This window comes from Monodelphis domestica, chromosome 3, assembly GCF_027887165.1.
Source record: "Monodelphis domestica isolate mMonDom1 chromosome 3, mMonDom1.pri, whole genome shotgun sequence".
Lineage (NCBI taxonomy): Eukaryota > Metazoa > Chordata > Mammalia > Didelphimorphia > Didelphidae > Monodelphis > Monodelphis domestica.
The window spans coordinates 68,713,401-68,735,324 of NC_077229.1; the positions used below are offsets into that span (position 1 = coordinate 68,713,401).

The 21,924-nt window shown below is 39.2% G+C and overlaps 1 protein-coding gene across 1 annotated transcript in view; it reads right to left on the reverse strand.

Annotated features, from left to right (window-relative positions):
* Positions 1-21,924, reverse strand: part of LOC103104521 (mucin-16-like) — a 125,382-nt gene that overhangs the window by 19,092 nt on the left and 84,366 nt on the right. The window contains exons 21-24 of the mRNA XM_056820593.1: positions 20,671-20,784; positions 2,319-2,446; positions 2,126-2,193; positions 477-649 (exon numbers count right to left, since the gene is read on the reverse strand). Coding sequence (XP_056676571.1) covers positions 477-649; positions 2,126-2,193; positions 2,319-2,446; positions 20,671-20,784 — 483 coding nt within the window. The remainder of the gene's footprint in view (positions 1-476; positions 650-2,125; positions 2,194-2,318; positions 2,447-20,670; positions 20,785-21,924) is intronic.

Below are 21,924 nucleotides of genomic sequence, written 5' to 3' on the forward strand. Positions count from 1 at the left end.
AGAGAAGAGTGAGCAGAATGAGACAAAAGAGGAAGGAGAAAAAATAGTCATTGGTGTGGGGAGAGAGAGAAAGTGGGGTGAGGGAGAGACATAAATATTTGATATGGTAGCTCTATCTGGGAAAAAGCTGAAAGAAGGAATGGAGAGAGGTTCTGGGACCCATAGGGTTGGTAAAATGAAATATGTTTCATCATTCAAGGCACTTCCTTATTCAATTGAAAGGGATACATGGAGTAAATTTAGTTTAAGGAGCCTAAGAAAAACCAAGCCACTTCTAATCTTTAGAAGTAACCACCCCCCGCCATGTCTTTATAGTTTGCCATAACTTTGAGAGCCAGTGCTCCCAGGAGGGGTAGAAAAAAAAACCCATGGAGACAAAGGTGGTCTAAAAGGAAAGGAGAATTTGGAGCAGGTTGGTCAATTTCTAGAAATAGAGCCACTCAGAGAAACAAAGGTGCATGTTCCAATTCACTCACCATCCACATAAAGGCTTTCCTTATGTAGAATGTAGGGTCCCAGCCTTGTTTTTCCATGGGTCTGTTCACTCAGCTCCCAGTAAATCTTCTCTCGGTCCAGGACAGGGGCGGAGGAATCTTCCTGATAAGCACATTCGACATCCACTGCTGTTGCTATCCTATTCTTCATAGACCTGGAAATTGAGGATTTAAACAAGAAGTATTAAACATGGCCCTCCCTGATAGTCACTTGAACCAGACTAAAATGTAGTTCATAGTTCCTCTCTAATCTTAAACTGTTGATGATGAAATATATAAATTTGCATGGTTTTCTGAGTCAATATGTGGGGCACAAGGACTTTGATGTACAATTTAGTGACCTCTGTTTCCTTTTGAGTTTGACACCAATAGTTTAGTTAGTGAAATTTAGTTATTCAGAGAATATTTCATGAGAGAAGTGGCCTACTTTGAAAAAAAGGTTTGGAAAGAATTATAGATTTAGAGTTGAAAAGGACATGGAAGAGATCACAACTAACCTTCCCATTTTAAAGATGAAGAAATTGAGGCTAAAGGAAGTTATGTGACTTGCTGAGAATCATACCACTGGTAATTGTCTGAGAGAGAATTCTTAAATTAATTTTTATTTTAAAATATTTTTCACTGTTTCCATGCTTCATTTTCTTTCCCTCCCTTCTTCAATCTCCCCTCCCAGAGCCAACAAGCCATTCCACTGGTTTGTACAAATTGTTGTCACTTGATGTACAAATTGTTATCACTTGATACCAATTTCCATGTTTTTCTTTGGCATTTCTACTTCCATAGTTCTTTTTCTCAATGTTGTTAGCATTCTTTCCCATAAGTCCTTCAAGAGTGTCCTGGATTCTTGAATTGCTACTAGTAGCAAAATCTATTACACTGAATTGTTCCACAATGGTTTATTTTCTGTATACAATGTTCTCTTGGCTCTGCTCATTTCACTCTGCATCAGTTCATTGAGTTTGAGAGAGAATTTGCACTCAGGTCTTCCTATTTGCAAGCCTAGCACTCTCATCGGACACAGTGGAATTGGCAGGGATGTGTGAATTCACTCATATCTATGTTTACAAGTGTGTATGGGGTCTGATTATTTTCAGTAATTTCTTTAGAATAGTGGAAAGATCATTGGATTTAAAGTTAAAGGGCCTGTGTTAAAATTCTGGATTTGACAGTATCTTTGACTCTAGAAAAGTCTCCTTGGGTCTTCATTTTTCATCTGTAAATGAAGAAAGTAATCCAGATGAACTTGAAAGTCCCTTCTAGCTTATAATCTACAATTCTCTAATTCTAGAGAAAGGTAATGTTTATAATTTCTAAGCAGTCCTTTACTAAGCACCACTCGGTACTTCCTAAGTTATTCCATGTATGTGGAACTATAAAGAAAAAGTAAAAACAGTTGCAACATTGTCTTTAGAAAAGTTGTGGGGAAAGGAGCTTTTCTCCACATGAAAAAGGCTAGAAGGAGCCCAGAATTTTTCTAATGGCTTGTTGGTTGGGATATTTTACCCATCTCAGCTTGGGAAAGAAGGAATTACAACAGGGAAGTGGAGGAAGAACCAATCTGGACACGATCTAAGTCAGATGGGAATGTGCTAGTTCCTACTATTTGAACCATCAGCTCCCATGACTCTCACCTTAACAAAGTCAGCCTGCATCCAAAATAGTGAGGGCCAAAGCTGCTTTTTCTAAACAAGTTGTTGATCTAGAAACAAAAGGAAAGGAAGAAACTGCTGAGTGCCTGGCTAAATAAATAGCAAGCCTGGATACCCAGGGCTGAGGAAGAAAGCTTGGGAGAGAGGAGGTAGAGGAGTGGAGGTAGAGTCTCACCAGAGGTTGCAGGACATCCTCAATGGAGTTGAATTTGCTGGAGCCCCTTTGACCCATGTCTGTTGTGTAGAACAGGTTGAGGATGGTGAATTTGAGGTTGAAAACCTTCAAGTAGGAGCTCTCTGATGCTGTACAGGAGAGAAAGAGAGTCCCATGTCTGAGCCTCAGAAATGTTACATGAATGAGATAAAATGCTTTGTTAACCTTTAAATTTGATTCAAATGTTGATTGTTACAATCATTATCATTACTCTGGCACTATAAAGAACTTGTGAATTTGAAGTCAGAAAACCTGGCTTCAAATCCTTACCCTCCCATGTCCTACCTTTGGGCCTTAGTTTCCTCACATGTAAAATGAAGAGGTTTGTCCACCTTCAAGGGTAAGAACTCATTATTTGAAAAAAATTTTCAAAGAAATCTGAAAATTAATCTGACAAAAACTAGGGATGAACCAACATCTTGCCTGACTTAGAGAAATGAACTTCAAATTAGTAAGATATAAAGGGTGAAATGCTAAAAAACTGAGAGTTATGAGGAAAATTTTAACTTTCAAATTTATCAACAGGTAGACAGTTTATGATCACTTGAGGGATAGAGTATAGATAGCAAGATAAAATGAACTATGTTTTAAAGATGAAATTTAAAAGTCCCCCCTCTCCCAAACAAAATAGCTTAGGTAAAAGAATTAGAAGGAATGAGGTAATAGGGTGGACCTTTGCTTCCAATTCTTCTGAAAAGGGTCTCCTTTCCAGTTTCCACTAATTCAAATTTGTAAGAGTAAAAGCTGAGGGTGGAGACAAGGTGGTGGAGAAGATACAAATCATCATGTGATCTCTATCAAATTACCCTTCACAAAACTGATATAATACAAGTCATTTCCCAATTGATGAATGGTCAAAGGATATGTAAAGGGAATTATCAGGCAAAGTAATTGAAGCTCTCTTTAGACATGCAACTCTAGACATGCAAAAATACTCTAAATCATTATTATTTAGAGAAATGCAAAGTACAACAAATCTGAAGTACCACCTTACAACCTATGAGATTAGCTCTTATGATAGAAAAGTAAAATTACAAAACATGGAGGGGATATGGAAAAGTTGAGACATTAATGCCTCATTGTGGGAACTGTTTCGACCATTCCAGAAAGTAGCTTGGTCTGTGTCCAAAGGCCTATAACAGTACATACTCTTTGAGCCAGTAATGCAATTATTTGGTTTCTATCTCAAGGAGATAAAAAATAAAAAGGGGAAGGATTTGCATATACAAAAATATTGAAAATAGATCTTTTGTGGGGGAAGGAAAAGAATTAGGAAGTGAGGGGATGGGGAAGAATAAAGATGGTGGCTTAGAAGCATCAAAAGTCAAATCCTCTATGAAAACCCATCCATAGCAATGAAAAAAAAAGCTCTTTGAGGAGGTCAGAAAACTAAATACAACAACAGGACAGAGTTGGGGTACCCTCCTACTTGATTCAACATAAAAGGTACTCAGAGATGTTGAATTCTCAGTTTAAGGAATAGAAAAAGGAAATTTCCAGGTCCCTTACCCCACCTACTCTGCTGAGAAGTAGGTGGTTGCTGGGATCTCAGAGCAAGGGCTCCAGCTACCACTGCTACCCAAGGTTCAGGGTTATTACCACAGCTGGTGGAGAGGCAGCACTAGAGGAGAAGGGCAGAGAGGAGGGAAGCCTGGTCATAGCCTTCAGTTTCCACTCCTCCATCTGGGGTCCCTGCTTGACCTCAGAGCTCATTGAGCTCTGTAGATCATCTAAACTGGATCAATCCAATCTATAGATAGTGAAGAAAAACTCCAGGGAGACAGAAAAGCTCAACCTCCAACACCACTCCTCCACCACTCAGCACCTATTATGTTAGACCAGCAGTAAGAATCCTGCTGCTGGGGATCCCAAGGAGAAGGCTGCAACTATGACAGAGTAACTTGGTACCACTACAGGAAGCTCAGGATTCTGACCAGGCAGTTGGCAGAAAGGAAGTGAGAAGGACAAGGATAACTATCTTCAGCCTCCACAGCTTCACTTTCACCTTCAGATTATGCTAGCAGCTGGGGAAGATCTGCTCTCAGGGAACATTAATACAACAGGTTAATTCCATCAGCCTCATCCAGTTAATCAGAAGATCAGAGAAGCCCAAATCACAGACCCAGGAAATGAACAGAGCAGCAAGAATATAGCCAATGAGGAGTCAGAAAGAAGGAAAAAATAGAAGTGAAAAAGAAAAAAGAAATTAGAAACAACAGTTTCTATTCAGGTAAAGAAGAAAGAACAAATGGAACAGAGGAGGACAAAAGAACATCAAGCAAAACCTCAGGAACTCCAGCAAATTGGACTCACACTTTCAAAGAACTCAAAAAGTAATTAAGAGAGGCTGAAGAAAATTTGGGGAAAATTTTAAAAAGCAAAATAGATCATCTGGAAACAGGTACATGAACTGAAACAAGAAAATAATAATCTTAAAAGCCAGAATTAATCAGCTTGAAAACAAGGCAAAGAAAGTGAAAGATGACCTATAAAGAAAAATAGATGAAAATGAAAAGTATGATAAAAAAAAAACTAGGGATTAAATTTAGTCTTTAAAAATAAGCATTGAAAAACTAGAAAAAAATACTTCACAAGGCAGCAAGAGTCTATAAAACAAAATCAAAAGAATGGAACAAATTGAGGAAAATATGATACCATACCTCATTGATAAAACAACAGACAAGGAAACAGATCCAGGAGACCCAATTTAAGAAAAATCAAGACAAAAGGAAAATGATCCAAGAAAACTTCCCTGATATTCTTAAGCAAGAGGGTAAATTAGAGATTGAAAAAATCCACAGATCTTCGCCTGCATTAAATCCCCAAATGACAATACCCAGGAATGGTATAGTCAGGTTCAAGAACTTTTAGACCAGAAAATATACTGCCAACAAAAATATACTACCAACTACTAAAAATAAACAATCAGATTTCATGGATCTGCAGTCAGGAATACACAGGAGGTAGCAAAACTTTAGACCTCTGAAAACCCTTCCTCACAGAATAAAAACTAAATGCGCCTAGGGGACTGAAAACCAAACCTAACAAAAGGACAGGGCCAAGGAACCCTTCTGCTGGACTCAACTTAAAAGGTACACCCCCCAAAATCCTGAATTCAAGAACACTTGTGTATAAGGGGAAGGAAAAAGGAAGATCCCAGGACCCCAGGAGAACACTGAGCCTCCATCAGTTGCTGGAAGCTCTGGGTGGGCAAGGGTGCTAGTCTGGAGGGAATACCTTGCAGGCAAAGCTGTGCTAGGCTCAGAGAGTTGAACACAGGTGGTGGGGAAGCAGTTGGAAAAGAAGCGCAGAGCAGGTAACCAAGAAATTAGGGGGACTGATTAAAAACAAAATATTGGTATAAAGGTAATAAAAGGCAGGACTAGGAGTGGAAATCAAAATGCTGGTAAATACACAGCTGGTAATCATAACTCTGAATGTGAATGGAATGAAATCACCCATGAAATGCAGGTGAATAGCACAGTGAATTAGAATCCCAAACCCTACCATATGCTGTCTACAAGAAACACAGATGACGAAGGTAGACACACATAGGATAAAAGTAAGAGGATGGAGCCAAATCTATTGGCCATCAACTGTTAAAAAGAAGGCAGGAATTACAAACATAATCTCTGACAAAGCCAAATAAAAAATATATCTAGTTAAAAGAGATAAGGAAGTTAATTACACCCTGATAAAAGGCAGTATAGATAATGAGGAAATATCAGTACTCAAAATGTATGTACCAAATGGCAGAGCATTCAAATTTCTAAAGGAAAAACTAGTGGAGCTCAAAGATAAAAAATAGAAAAACTATATTAGTGGGAGACCTGAAACTTCCTCTATCAGAACTAGATAAATCAAACCAAAAAATAATTAAGAAGAGGTAAGAGAACTGAATGAAATCTTAGAAAAATTAGAGTTAGTAGACATGTGGAGAAAAATAAATAGGGACAAAAAGGAATACACCTTCTTTTCAGCAGCACGTGGTACATTCCTAAAGATTGACCATGTACTAGGGCATAAAAATATTGCAAAGAAGTGTAAAAGAGCAGAAATAATGAATGCAACTTTCTCAGGCCACAATTCAATAAAAATAATAATTAGTAAAAGGTACATGGAGAGGCAAATCAAAAATTAAATGGAAATTAAACAATATAATTCTCAAAAAACTGTTAGTTAAAGAACAAATCATAGAAACAATTAATAAATTCACTGAAGAAAATGACAATGAAGACACGTCCTTTCAATATCTACGGGATGCTGCCGAAGAATTACTCAGGGGGAAATATATATCCTTGAGTTCATATATTAACAAATTCAGGAGGACAGAGGTCAATGAATTGGGCATACAAATTAAAAAACTAGAAAGGGAACAAATTAAAAATCCTCAGATGAAGACTAACTTAGAGAGCCTAAAAATCAAAGGAGAAATTAATAAAATTGAAAGTAAAAGAACTATTGATTTAATAAATAAAACTAGAAGCTGGTACTTTGAAAAAAGAAATAAAATAAACAAAGTACTGGTCAATCTAATTTTAAAAACGAAAGACTAAAACAAAATTGACAAGAGGGAAAGGGAGACATCACATCTAATAAAAAGGATATTAAGGCAATCATTAAAATTTATTATGCCCAATTATATGGCAATCTAGGTGACATGGATTAATATTTACAAAAATATAAATTGCCTAGACTAACAGATGAATAGACTACCTAAAAAAAAAACCCATATCAAAAAAAGCAATTGAACAAGCTATCAAAGAATTCCCTAAGAAAAAATCCCCAGGAGCAGATGGATTCCCAAACAAATTCTATCAAACATTCAAAGAACAACTAATCCCAATATTAGACAAACTATTTCACAAAATAAACAAAGAAGGAATTCTACGAAATTCTTTTTATGACAGAAATATGGTACTGATTCCAAAGCCAGGCAGATCAAAAACAGAGAAGGAAAACTACAGACTAAAATCTCCTTAATGAATATAGATGCAAAAATCTTAAATAGGATACAAGCAAAAAGACTCCAGCAATTGATCACGAGTTATTCACTATAACCAGTTAAGATTTATACCTGGAATGCAAAGATGGTTCAATATTAGGAAAACCATCCACATAATTGACCATATTAACAAGAAAACCAACAAAAATCACATGATTATTTCAATGGATGGAGAAAAAGGCTTTGTCAAAATACAACACTCATTCCTATTGAAAATACTAGAAAACATAGGAATAGAAGGGCCTTTCCTAAAATAATAAACAGTATATATCTTAAACCATCAACAAATAAACATAATCTGTAATGGGGATAAACCAAAAACCTTCCCAATAAGACCAGGAGTTAAACAAGGATGCCCTTTATCACCTCAATTATTTAACATTGTACTAGAAAAAATAACAGTAGCAATTAAAGTAAAAGAAACTGAAGGTATTAAAATAGGCAACGAGGAGACCAAGCTGTCACTATTTGCCGTTGATATGATGGTCTATTTAAAAAATCCTAAAGAATCAAATAAAAAGCTAGTTGAAATAATCAACAACTTTAGCAAAGTTACAGGACACAAAATAAACCCACATAAGTCATCAGCATTTCTATATATTTCCAACATGTCTCCACAGCAAGAATTAGAAAGAGAAATTCCATTTAAAATCATCCTAGTCAATATAAAATATTTAGGAATCTATCTTCCTAGACAAAAACAGGAACTATATGAACACAATTACAAAACACTCTCCACATAATTAAAACTAGATCTAAATGATTAAAAAACACGGATTGCTCATGGGTAGGATGAGCTAACATAATGAAAATGACCATCCTAACCAAATTAATTTACTTATTTAGTGCCATACCCATTGAACTAACAAAAAACTTTTTTTTTACTTAATTATAAAAAACCATAACAAAGTTCATTTGGAAGAACAAAAGATTAAGGATATCCAGAAAAATCATGGGGTAAGTAACCTCAGAAAAAGAGTCTATGATAAACCCAAAGATCCCAGCTTTGGGGACTAAAACCCACTACTTGATAAAAACTACAGGAAAATTGGAAGACAGTATGGGAGAGATTATGTTTGGATCAACATCTCACACCCTCCACCAAGATAAACTCAGAATCGGTAAATAACTTGAATTTAAAGAAGGCAACTATAAGTAATTTAGGTGAATACAGAATAGCATACATTTCAGATCTATTGGAAAGGAAAGATATTAAAACCAAGCAAGAGTTAGAAAAAAATCACAAAATGTAAAATAAATAATTTTTATTACATCAAATTAAAAAGGTTTTGAACAAACAAAACCAATGCAACCAAAATTAGAAGAGAAGCAACAAATTGGGAAACAATCTTCCTAACAAAAACCTTTGGCAAAGGTCTAATTACTCAAATTTATAAAGAGTTAGCTAAATCAATTTTACAAAAAATCAATCCATTCTCCAATTGATAAATGGGCAAGGGACATGAATAGGTAATTTCCAGTTAAAGGAATCAAAACTATTAATAAACACATGAAAAAGTGCTCTAAATCTCTTATAATCATATTGATGCAAATCAAAACATCTCTGAGGTATCACCTCACAACTAGCATATTGGCTAACATGACAGCAATGGAAAGTAATGAATGCTTGAGAGGATATGACAAAGTCAGAACATAAATGAACTGCTGGTAGAGTTGCGAATTGATCCAACCATTCTGGAGGGCAATTTGGAACTATGCTCAAAGGGTGCTAAAAGACTGTCTGCCCTTTGAGCCAGCCATTGCACTGCTAGGTTGGTACTCCAAAGAGATGGTAAGGAAAAAGACCTCTACAGGAATATTCCTAGCTACATTCTTTGTGGTGGCAAATAATTGGAAAATGAGGTGTTTCCCTTCAATTGGGGAATGGCTGAACAAATTCTGGTATATGTTGGTGATGGAGTAGCATAGTGCTCAAAGGTATAATAAACTGGAGGAATTCCAAGGGAACTGGAATGATCTCCAGGAATTGATGCAAAGTGAAAGTAGCAGAACCAGGAGAACATTGTCCACAGAGACTGATACACTGTGGTATAATACAATCAAATGTAATGGACTTCTCCATTAGTGGCAATGCAGTGATCCTAAACATCTTGGAGGGATTTACAAGAATGAACACTATCCATATTCAAAGGAATAACTGTGGGAGTAGAAATGCAGAAGTAAAACAACTGCTTGATTACATGGGTTGAGGGGATATGATTTGGGATATAGACTCTAAATGAAAATCCTAATGCAAACATCAACAACATGGAAATAAGTTTTGATCAAGGACAAATGTACTACCCATTGGAACTGTGTGTCAGTTACGGTAAGGGTGAGGGGAGGGAAGGGAAAGAAAGAATATGATTTTTGTAACCAAGGAATAATGTTCTAAATTGACTAAATAAATAAATACATAAATGGGAAAAAAGAAGTATACTTAGAAGGTACAGTGTATAGGATTATATATCAAAACATATTAAAAAACTAGTAAAAAAGAGGTTAATACTAAGAGTAATGGGAATGGAGAAAAAAATTGGTAAACACAAAGTTCAAGAAGAAGCACACGGGGGAGGAGGGGAGAAGATCAATATAATGGAAGGGCTGAAGAGTTTGGTGACAGCTAATAGTTAAATTTACCCTCATTGGAATTGACTCAGAGAGGGAAGAACAATCAGATCCACTGGGGAAGAGAATGGTTTCCTTCCCTATAGAGAAGTAGAAGGGTAATAAATGCACTGGTGGGGAGGGGAGCAATACAAGAGAGAGAGAGGTTCTGGGGTCATTTAAAAGGCACTATAGGAAGAGGAGAATAACAAGAGGGAAGTGGGTGGGAAGGGAAGTAATAATAGGGAGGTTCCAATGGGGGGAAACTGACTAAAAGAGATATGTTGGAGGGGAGGGAAAGAAGGATAAGAGAAAAGGCACAATCGATGGAGGAAATGAAAATGGAGGGGAATATATAGACAGACAGTAATCATAACCATGAATGTGAATGGGATGAACTCACCAATAAAATGGAAGTAGAAAACACGATGGATTAAAAGCCATAATCCTACCTTATGTTCTCTATAAGAAACACACTTGAAGCAGGTAGACATATACAGGTTAAAGGTAAGAGGGTACAGTAGAATTTACTTGGCTACAACTGAGACAAATAAGACAAGAGTAACAATTATGATTTCAGACAAAGCTAAATCAAAAATAGATTGCATTAAAAGAGGAAAGGAAGGTAATTACATTCTGATGAAATGCAGAAGAAATAAAGAAATATCAGTTCTCAACATATATGCACCAAATGGTATAGCATTCAGATTTCTAAAGGAGATAAAGGAGGAAATAGAAGCAAAAACCATACAAGTGGGGGAATTTGACCTTCTCTTTTCAGAACTAGATAAATCAAACCAAAAAATAAATAAGAAGGAAGTAAGGAAAATCAATGAAATGTTTGAAAATTAGAGCTTATAGATATCTGGAGAAAATTAAATAGGGAAAAAGGAATATAGCAACATTTCAATAGCACATAGCACATATACAATCACTGACCATGTACACTAAGGCATAAAAACATTGCAAACAAATGTAGAAAAGCAGAAGGAATGCAATTTTCAGACCCTATTTCAATAAAAAATAATAAGGGCTTATTGAAAGGCAGATTTAAAATTAATTGGAAACTAAATAATCTAATTCTTCAAAAGTGGTGGGTCAAAGAACAAATCAAAGAAACAAGTCCAGACTTCATTGAAGAGAATGACAATGGAGTAACAACATATCAAAATCAGTGGAATGCAACCAAAGGAGTGCTCAGAGGAACATTTATATCCCTGAGTGCATATAACAATATATCAGAGAGGGTAGAGCTCAAAAAAAAAAAAAAAACTAGAAATAGAATGAATTAAAATCCCCAGATAAAACTAAATTGGAAATACTAAAAATCAAAAAAGAAATTAATAATATTGAAAGTAAAAGAAGTATTGAACTAATAAAAAGACTAGGAGCTTTTACTTTGAAAAAAACACATTAAATAGATAAAGTAATGAAAGTAATGATTAATCTAATAAAAAAGAAAGAAGAAAATCAAATTAATAATATCAAAGGTGAAAAGGGAGACCTCATCTCCAATGAAGAGGAAATTTAGGCAATTACTAAGAACAATTTTTCCCAATATATGACAATAAACATGACAATCTAGGTGAAAAGGATGAATATCTACAAAAATATAAATTGCCTAGATGAACAAGAGGATATAGAATACTTAAACAATCCCATCTCAGAAAACAAAATTGAACAAGTCAGCAGGGAACTCCCTTAGTAAAAATCTCCAGGGCCAGATGGATTCACAAATGAATTCTATCAAACATTGAAAGAACAAGTAATCCCAATGCTATACAAAGTAGTTGACAAAATAAGCAAAGAAGGAGTTTTACCAAAGTCCTTTAATGACACAAATATTGTACTGATTTTCCAAACCAGGAAGACTAAAACTGGAAATAGAAAACTACAGACCAATCTCCTTAATGAATATAGATTCAAAAATCTTCAATAAAATACTAGCAAAAAAAAAGTCAAACAAGTTATCACAAGGATTATTCACTATGATCAGTTAGGATTTATACCAGGACTACAAGGATGGTTTTTTTTTTAATTTCATAGTATTTTATTTGATCATTTCCATACATTATTCATTAAAGACAAAGATCATTTTCTTTTCCTCCCCTCCACCCCCCATAGCCGACACATGATTCCAATGGGTATCACATGTGTTCTTGATTAGAACCCATTGCCATGTTGTTAATATTTGCATTAGAGTGTTCGTTTAGAGTCTCTCCTCTGTCATGTCCCCTCAACCGCTGTGGTCAGGCAGTTGCTTTTCCTCGGTGTTTCTACTCCCACAGTTTGTCCTCTGCTTATGGATAATGTTTTTTCTCCTAGATCCCTGCAGAGATTGTTCAGGGACATTACACCGCCACTAATGGAGAAGTCCATTACGTTCGATTATACCACAGTGTGTTTGTCTCTGTGTACAATGTTCTCCTGGTTCTGCTCCTCTCGCTCTGCATCACTTCCTTGAGGTTGTTCCAGTCTCCATGGAATTCCTCCACTTTATTATTCCTTTTTGCACAATAGTATTCCATCACCAACATATACCATAATTTGTTCAGCCATTCCCCAATTGATGGGCATCCCCTCGTTTTCCAATTTTTGGCCACCACAAAGAGCGCAGCTATGAATATTTTTGTACAAGTCTTTTTGTCCATTATCTCTTTGGGGGTACAGACAAACATTCATAAAATTGACCATATCAACAACCAAACCAACAGAAATCACACAATTATCTCAATAGATGCAGAAAAAGCCTTTGACAAAATGCAACATCCATTCCTATTAGAAACAACAGAAAGTATAGGAATACAGGCGACTTTCCTCAATATAATAAAAAGTATGTATTTAAAAATATCAGCAAGCATCATCTGCAATGGGGATAAATCAGAAGTCTTCCCAATAAGATCAGGAAGGTAGCAAGTTTGCCCATTGTCACCTCCATTATTTAACATTGGAATTGGAGCTCCTGGACAGAACAATCAAGGGTGTGCCTGATTAAATCAAGAACACCTTGAGACCAAAACCCTGAGCCTAAGCCTGGCATTAGATCTGCACCTGACCTGATCAAGTTCAGACTGAGATCAAAAGCTCACATCTAAGCCTGAGGAAAGTCTTTAAGCTATCAGCATATCTCAAGGGTCAATGGAATCAGGAGGGGGAGGGGGCCCTCAGAGTTCTCAGCCCTCAGACCATCTGATAAACTAGTAATAACCCAGAACATAAGTCAAAACTAGCACCAAGAAAGGACTGAAGTTTAAGAGGGCACTTCAACTTCCCAGAAAACAGAACCTACCTATAATTAGATAGGGAAAATGAGCAAACAATCAAAAAAGCCCCTAACTCTAGAGACCTTTTACAGAGACAAAATAACAAGGTACACACAGAAGGGGACAACAAAAATAAAGGAAACAACTTCTTATTTATCCCTTACAAAACTAGTTTTCTATGTTTTTGTTTACATGTTTTCTCCTCCACTGGTTGGTAAGGTCATGGAGTACAGGGATAGGTTTTTTTTTGTTTGTTTGTTTGTTTTACTATTTTTTGATTTTTATAAGAGAGGGCATTGTAATATTCAGCATTTTGCACAATGTCTGGCATATAGTAAGTGCTTAATTAATGTTAGTTGATTGATGAAACAAAGGTCAGAGCAGCCCTGGATCGATCTGCTAATTTCCTGGGTCTCCCAACTGTATATTTGAAAAATCTGTTTCCCTAAAAAAGAACTACATTTCTTGGGAGCCCACTGGCTTCCTGTCATTTTGGACCTTATAATTTCAGAAAATATACATTGAAATTTTTAATTATATGTAACCAGGAAAATAAAATATCTTTGAATAAAATTATTTTTTAATTAAGAGTTATATTTTTTTTAAAGATAAAAGGCTATTAAGCAGTATGCTCATCTGATGTGGCCTGGCCTCTTAGCAGTGCTGAATGACATACTGATTTTCTCTAATAACACAGGAAGTTTTCTATTGTGAATAGATACCTGAATTCTCCTTGTTCAGACTGGCTTACTACCAGGCTCAATAAGTAAATGAAGAGAGGAAATTCAGTCAGAGCTGAATAAACAGACCTTTGGGAGATTTTATGTTACATGAGTCACTTCCCTTCCCTGAAGTTTTTTGTCCAGAAAATGGCTTGATGGTTTGATTCCATTCCTTCCCTAAGACCATGGAGAGGCATTTGTCCCCTCATCCTCATCACCAGCACACCAGAGCTCCAAATTTGATCTTATCTGCCAGGCCAATTGGCTGCCAGGAGACAAGTATGGACAATGATATCAGAGAGGGCCAGTTTTCTAATTCTGGCCTCTGACCAGTTCCAGGTTCTCTTGGCTATGGGAGTTTTTTGGAACCTCGAGGCCAGAGCATTGTAGGACCAGGTCACAGGAGTCACAGAACTACAATGTAGGAACCAGTGCATAAACTAGGGATGAACAGGCCTCCCTGGAAGGAGAACAGTACCTCAGAAAGGGCCAGACTTGGAGGTAAACCCCTGGATTTGGTACTCAGAGGGTAGGCCAAATGCAAGAAATCATCAAAGGTCCAAGTGAATTATTGTGCCAAGGAGAATACATAGGTCATGGAAACCTACCTTGAATGGAAAGTCCTACAACTATTATTATCCCCTTTTACAGATGAGAAAGTTGAGTCTCACAGAGACAAAGTGACTTACCCACATCTATGTCATTCACCTTACCTAAAGTTCTTTGTTCAAGAGTGGAGGCTTTGGGTCTATCTCCATTCCTTACCCTTGTCTCCCCTGACATGTGGTCCTCTAACCTTGGTGGCTCTAACCATAGAAGTAACTAAGTGGGAGAGTGGTCAGAGTGATGTGCCTGGAGACAGGAAGACTTGAGTTCAAATCAAACCTTATTAGCTGTGTGATCCTGGGTAAGTCACTTAGCTTTGCTTGCCTCTGTTTCCCCTTCTGCAAAATGGGGCTAAATATAGCACCAAACTCCTAGGGTTATTATGAGGACCAAATGAGATAATATTTCTAAGAAATGCTTTGTTATAGTGCCTGGCATATAGTGGGTGCTATATACATGCTTATTCCCGTCCCCTTCCCTTTTCCATAGGCAAGCAGTTGGTAGGTGTAAGAGGTATTTGAGGACAAATTTTCCTAATAAACTGAACTCTATCAATGTACCCATTAGATCAAAGCAATCAATCAATCAATCACCATTAAATAAATGTTTTTATTATGTGCCCAGCCTTACCCTAAATAATGAGAATGTAAATAAAAATTTAAAAACATATTTCCTGCCCTTGGAGAAGTTTCCCAAAAGGAAAGTTTCTCGAAGTGGAAAGAGCCATAGCCATTTAATGTGAGGTGCTAAGTCTGAACTCTCTATTGGCCATTGAACATACAGCATAATAGAGTGGAAAGAACAATGACTCTAGAATCAGAGGTTCTGGGTTCAAATTCCACATCTGATGCTTTCTAATTTTGTGCATTGGGCATATGCCACTTAACTTCTCTGGGCCTCAGTTTTCCCATATGTAAAATGATGGGGTTCAGTTAGGTGACCATTGAGGGTCCCTTCCAGTCATATCCAATTACCCTGAGCTAATTACTACTTTACTTCTCTAAACCTCAGTATCCACATCTGTAATAAGAGAGGCTATCCATAATACCTGACACTTCAAAGTTTCCTTCCAACTTTGTGCCTATTATTGATTGTATAAAAGACCTTAGCAGTGGGAACCTCACTCCTACCTCTAAAACTCCTCTTCTCCAGGCTGTACATAGAAAGCAATCAGAGGTTCAGAAGAGTTCTTGAGGATTGATCTCTAAAATAATTTCATGTTTCCTCTGTAAGACGGGGAAACAAGGCCCTAAAAAGGGTAAACCTCCAACACAGAGACAGAGAGGAGGTACCTAGTTACCTGCGGGCATAATAGTAGACACAGGGGTCAGGGGGCTCCTCATCAGTGCTCCTGTGCTTCCTGGCTCCATGGCCTTGGGCATGTGTGACTGGCACCACACCAGCATCACCACCCACAGGAAGGCAGGAGGGGAGAACCCAGAACTCAGTCAAGTCATTATTAGAGGACTCGCAAAGGAAAGTACATTGTTGCTACTATCTGCTGAGACCAAAAATACATGGCTTCTCTGACTTTTCTCCACAGGATGAATAACCAAGTTTCCCCCTTCAAAGCACGGACTCATTGATGGACAACCTCCATATATGTTTGATTTAGTGGAATCAGAATCCCATCAGTAAGAAGAGGAGAATCACTTTAGCACAGGGACTGTGAAACTATCCTTTGCATAGAGATGAGGAAGCCTGGAGAGATGACACTAATTCAACAGATATGGTGCCACGAAAAAGTCCCTACAGTGGCCCATTGGAAGGCTATAGACAGGAAGGACCTGGGAGGAAGACCCTTCTCCTTAGAAAGGCACAAACTGACCCTCCCTGGACAGACACTCCCCATTTCCTCCAAGGCCACACCCCAATTCCCTCCCTGGGAAGCTTATTTAAAATATGCTTATTTGGGAAGAGGCAGGAAGTGGAAGGCACTTGATCAGAAACAGAGGCTGTGCCTGCCTTGACACTGCTGCCCTCTGTGGTTGTGTCAGGAGGACTGGGAGATGCTGTTGTGCAAACTTCCTGTGTGCTGGCTGGAGGCAGGGTAATAGCTAGAGTTGGTGTTGCCTGTGGGTTTCTCTCAGTCTATGGAGTCAGGCCGGCTGGCCCTGGGTCCTCCAATGAAGTAGCAGCCTCAAGGGAAGCTGTGCTTGTCCAGGCCTTGGGGGTACTTAAGGCAGGAAAGGAGCCTGGCCCTGGGCTCAGAGATTCATGGATGGGATTGTGAGGTTCTGTTCCCAGGGAGGGTCCATCTCCTGTGGTGACAACCAGATTGGGAGAACTGGCTTCTACTTGTGATGAGGATCTGGCTGTCCAGGGTGCTAATCTTGACACAGTTTCCACATCGACATCCATGCTGCTAGAAGCAGTGACGCTTGGTAGTGGAGAGTTAAAGGTCACAGCAAGGCCAGTGCCTACTGCTAGGGCATCATTGGCCTCCAGGGTAGACATGCTGTGACTTTCAAACCCTTGGGCATTTGTCCTTGGTGCCAAAGCAGTGACTTCAGAAGGCATTTTGGAAACAAAAGTAAGTATGCTGGTGACCATTTCAAGTAATTTCTCTGTTGGCACAGTGGACAGTGCTTGTTCAGAGCTCAATGCATACTCAGGTCTGGTGGCATGTGTCCTGGTGCTTTCTAAAGGAGAGAACAAGGTCGGAGAGTCTCTGATGGCCTCTGTTCCTGAAATGCTGCCTATGGAAGACTGGCTCTCCACCAATCCTGAGATGAGAGTGGAAGATGTTATGGTCCTTGCTCTAGTTGCCTCAGTTGCAGTAAAAGTTAATGGGAATCCTGCATCACTCTCCTGTGGGATTTCAATGATGATTAGTGGACCTTGAATTTCAGACAGCTCAGCCTGGAAAACAGCATCCAGACCTATACCCAATCCAATATGAAAAGGACTCACTGTAGTCACTGTTAGCCACAAGTAAGAAGGACTTGTGTCTCTGGGAGTCACAGCCTCAGAACTTTTTGGAATCTCTCCTAGATTTGTAGTAAAAGGAATAGATGATCTTCCTTCAACTCCTGTGTTAATCCTTAGAGGAGCTAAAGTGCTACCTTCTATCACTTTTGCTGTAACAGTATGTTCTCTGATCTTTGTGGTAAAAGTGTTCACAGAAAGTGTTGAGCCTTTTTCTAAGATTTCATGTGGCTCACCATGAGCTGTCGTCCCCAGGACAGCTGAGTCAGCAGAGGTGACCAATGAGCCTCCAGGATGAGTGTCTGAGACCACTGGGGATTTAGGAGTGGTCAGTGGGGCATCTGTGTTATTCTCTACCACTGAACTTGGAAACTTATGGCTAAGAGTGACCACAGGGGAAAAGGGAACAATGTCCGTGATTTTTGTGCTGGAAATTAGATGCTTGGAGTGAGTCCTGGGGGAAGCTGATCTCATGTTCTTGGTCATGGGGGTATCCTTAGATGATGTTATAGTAGTTGAAGAAGAGTGTGTGCTTTGCCATGTAGGAGTGCTATCTGTCCCAGTGATAGTGAGAGCCCCAGCTTCAGCTATGGTTGACAAAATAGGAACTGTGCTTTGTCCAGGGAGAGCCACAGGGCTGCTGGTGGTGGTAAGAAGCAATGCTGAGCCCACTTGAGCATCTGGGCTCATGGAAGCCATGGAGGTATTTCCCATCATCTTGGCTGGGACAGTCTTAGTTGTATTTTCCATGGCCAGTGGGAAGTTTGAGGTCTTCTCTAAGTCTCTAGTTAAGATTTCATAAGCTAAAGTCACCTGTGGAGTTGAGCCAGTATTGGTACCTGACATGTTTGATACACTTCCCATATTAGCAGCTGAAGACCCAGGAGGTCCAGGCAAAGAAGGGGTCAGCAAAGCACCTGTGCTCTCTTCCATTGTGCCCAGTAGATTTTGGTTAGGAGTGATCTCAGGATGGAGAGAGACCCTGTCTGTGACCTTGCTGCTGAAGATGATACTTATGCTGTCAGTCCCAGGAACATTGGAGCTCTTGTCTTCAGCCTTGTAAGTAACCCCTGAAAATGTTACAGGAGATGAAGTGGAGAATTTGGATGGCAACATGGATATAGGATCAAGGCGATTCATGGTAAGATCTGTAGCTTCAGCTGAATTCGAAGACCATGGAACCACTGTTATTGTACCAAGGAGAGCCCCAGAGATGCTGCTGATAGAGACAGCAGGTGCTGGTGTAGTCAACACCAAGGATGAGTCTGTCTCTTCTCCAATCCTGGTCCCTGTAGTACCTGAGGTGTGGGGTGGAGAGGTATAGACAGCTGGCTTTGGGCTGGAGCCTTACACTGGACTTGATATGAGGTTAGCAGTGCCCTCAGAAGGATGAAAATTGCCAGGGATGAGTGTACTGATATCTGATTCTGTAGTGGTGCCTGTGGCCAAACTATTCTGTAAATGTCCACTTTCCCTGCTGCTAAATTCAGTCACTGGTGAACCCTCAGGAGGGGTGGGCTTCTTGGGCTCCAGAGTGAGAGGTTCAGCTGGGCTTATCCAGATTCCAAACATGGCAGTGCTTTTCCTACTCTCTAAAGGGGATGAGGGTACAATTCTGGAGTAACTGATCCCTTCACTTAAATTGGCCAGAGAAGTAGAGGCCATGTCAGGTTGAAAAGTTATTCCAGGACCTGTGAAGTAGTGCTCCCTGTGAGTGATACCAGGAGTGTCTAAATTCTCTGGGAAGGTTCTGGACACTGTTTTATCTTCTGTTGGTCCTTCTATAGACAACAATGGGGTGTTTGCATCTTCTCCAGATAATGTTGGAATGGTGCTGGTAGCAGTGGAAGTTAGGGCAGCTGAGCCTGGCTCTATTGTGGTATGTCTCATTGATGAATCATGATTTGGTATGGTTTCTGTGGCACCTGTGGCTCTTGGAAGTGAAGATAGAGGCACAATGGAGGTGATTTCAGTTCCTGGGGCTGAGTTAGCAGTATTGAAAGAATCAACTGGAGTGGGCCATGGAGAAAGGGGGGTACTGGAACTCTCTCAAGGAGCTATTTCTGCCATAGGTGTGTCTGCAAGGGGTGTACAAAAAATTATTCCAGATAGGGTGATGTTTAAGGGACCACTGGAGCCATGTGGGTTCTACTGGAGTCATGGAGAGTGAGGGCTTTGCAATTGCCATGGTGACTCTAAAGGATATCTCACTTGGAGCTGAGGGTGAGATGGGAGAGGACACAGTTCTCCTGTGACCTGTTCCAGTGGGTGCAGTGAGAAGTGGGTCTTGAGTGGCTGTGGCTCTTGGAGTTGTCTCCATGACATGTATGTCTGTTTCAGTGTCTGAAATAGAATCTCTCCCAGTAGAGCCAGTCACAGGGATACTGGTGGAATCTGTTGGTTCTCTTCCCTAGTCAGATCCACTCACTTTCTTCAGTGTCCCTGAAGTCTCAGTAGAGAATTCTATGACCAAAGTAGTTAGTTAAAGTGTGCCTAAGGGTTGATGGAAGAAGTTTGGGGTTATTTGGACAGATATCCCCAGAGCCTGTGAGGAGTTTGTCCTTCCTGAGAAGAGCACCTTCTCCCTAACAAGCACTTTCAAAATAAAAAGGTCTGTGACAGAGATTATGATCTACTTCTGCTCTAGGGTGCATGGCCACCATGAGAAAGTATTAAATAAGAAGAGACTGAAATCTACATATCATCATCTACATGGATCTCTCCGGTCATCTTGCCCTCAGATGAGATAGGGATCCTGGCTCAGACAAAATGCCTGTTAGATACCTGCTCAGGTTAAATGGAAAATGAAGCAGTAATCATTTTTTACTAATCAGGTACCCCATTCAGGGTTTTAGGTGCTGGGCATAGGAAAGCCTGTCCTTCAGTAGTGGACTTTTAGCATAGTAAATTATATGTATACACACTAACTAACACAAGAAATGGACAAAATCCTCCATGAGCTCTTCATCCAAAGACTGGTATCATGGTATACATCTGGGCAGACAGTAATGGGACAGAGGAAGTTGCCAGGTCTTACAACCTAATCACAAACTCCACCATCAGTGAGTATCCTGTACTCAGAATATGAAGATGAATCCATATCATATCTCCAAGCTGTAAAACAAGGGCCCAGAGCAAGGATGAATACCAGTATAATAGAAAGAAAATTAATAATTTCTTACCAATGGCACCTATTGTGGATTCATAGGTCAGGAGGCCAGTAGTCACTGATGTCATATCTCCTGGTGCTCCATAGTCTGGGATAAGGGTGACGGGTCCTACAGCAATCTCACTCTCTAGAGGAATAAATGAGGGCATATATCTCAGCCGCAGGAGTAGGGGGTACAAAGGACAATATGTTGTCCCTTTATATTCTGAAGGAAACTCCAAAATATGTACCTTCTTTATTTCATCCTTCATCTAGCAGAGAATCTCTCTAGTATTCCCTTTCTCTCATTTTTTTTCAAACTCTCCAAATCTAATGACAGTTTTCCTACTTCCCCATCTGGGAAGGGGCCACTCTCAAGTAAAGCCCTACTCTATAAACATAACTACTGCAATTTTTATGAATATATCCAAATGTCATGTTGTAATTTTTGATCTTTGGAAGAAAAATCTGGTATTCTTTCCTCATTTCCATGACTTTCATAAAGTCCCTGCTAAGAGCTCCTCTGATTCTTACGTGATCCTTCTAAATTTTAGTGCCCTGATTCTCTTAATTATCTCCAACTAATCTTATTTTAGATTGTGTATACATTGTTGTTGGCTTATTGTCTCCCCAATTAGACTGTAAGCTTCTTAAGATTAAGGGTGCCTTTCTTCTTATCCCCTGTGCTCTTCAGAGTGTGGGGAATCAGAGCAGACACAATGAATGGTTATAAACTCACTGACTGACTGATATTGCCTAAGGAAATGTTCCCTATCTTGCTATAATTCTACAGGCTCCATATATGTTAGACTCAATACTAATCACCACAGAAGGGTCCTTGTAGCTCAGGGACCAGCAGAGTGTGCTACTATAGAGAGATGAAGGATCCTGAAAGGCATTCACTCACCCAACAGACCCAACAAGATCTTAAGTGTACCAAAAAAAGAAGCTCTAAGAGGGAAATGGGAGGGAAAGTGATTTCCCCTGAGATATTAAGGTATCCTCCATGGACACATCTGGCCCCCATCCTCCAGGGCTAAAGAGGAAGCCTGCTTCAAACATTCTTCCTTAGGAACAGGATAGAGCTAACAGGTACATGAGCAAAAAGAGAAGTTGTCTCTGCCCTAGCGCTGCTGCCTTCTGTACTGTGGGAGCTGGGCTCAGAGAAACTGATGTCCAACTTTCCTTTGTGCTAGCTGGAGTCAGGATGATAGCGAGAGTTGATGTTTCTCCTGAACTCCTCTGAGACTCTACAGTCAGACTGGCTAACCTGGAGTTCTCCAATGAG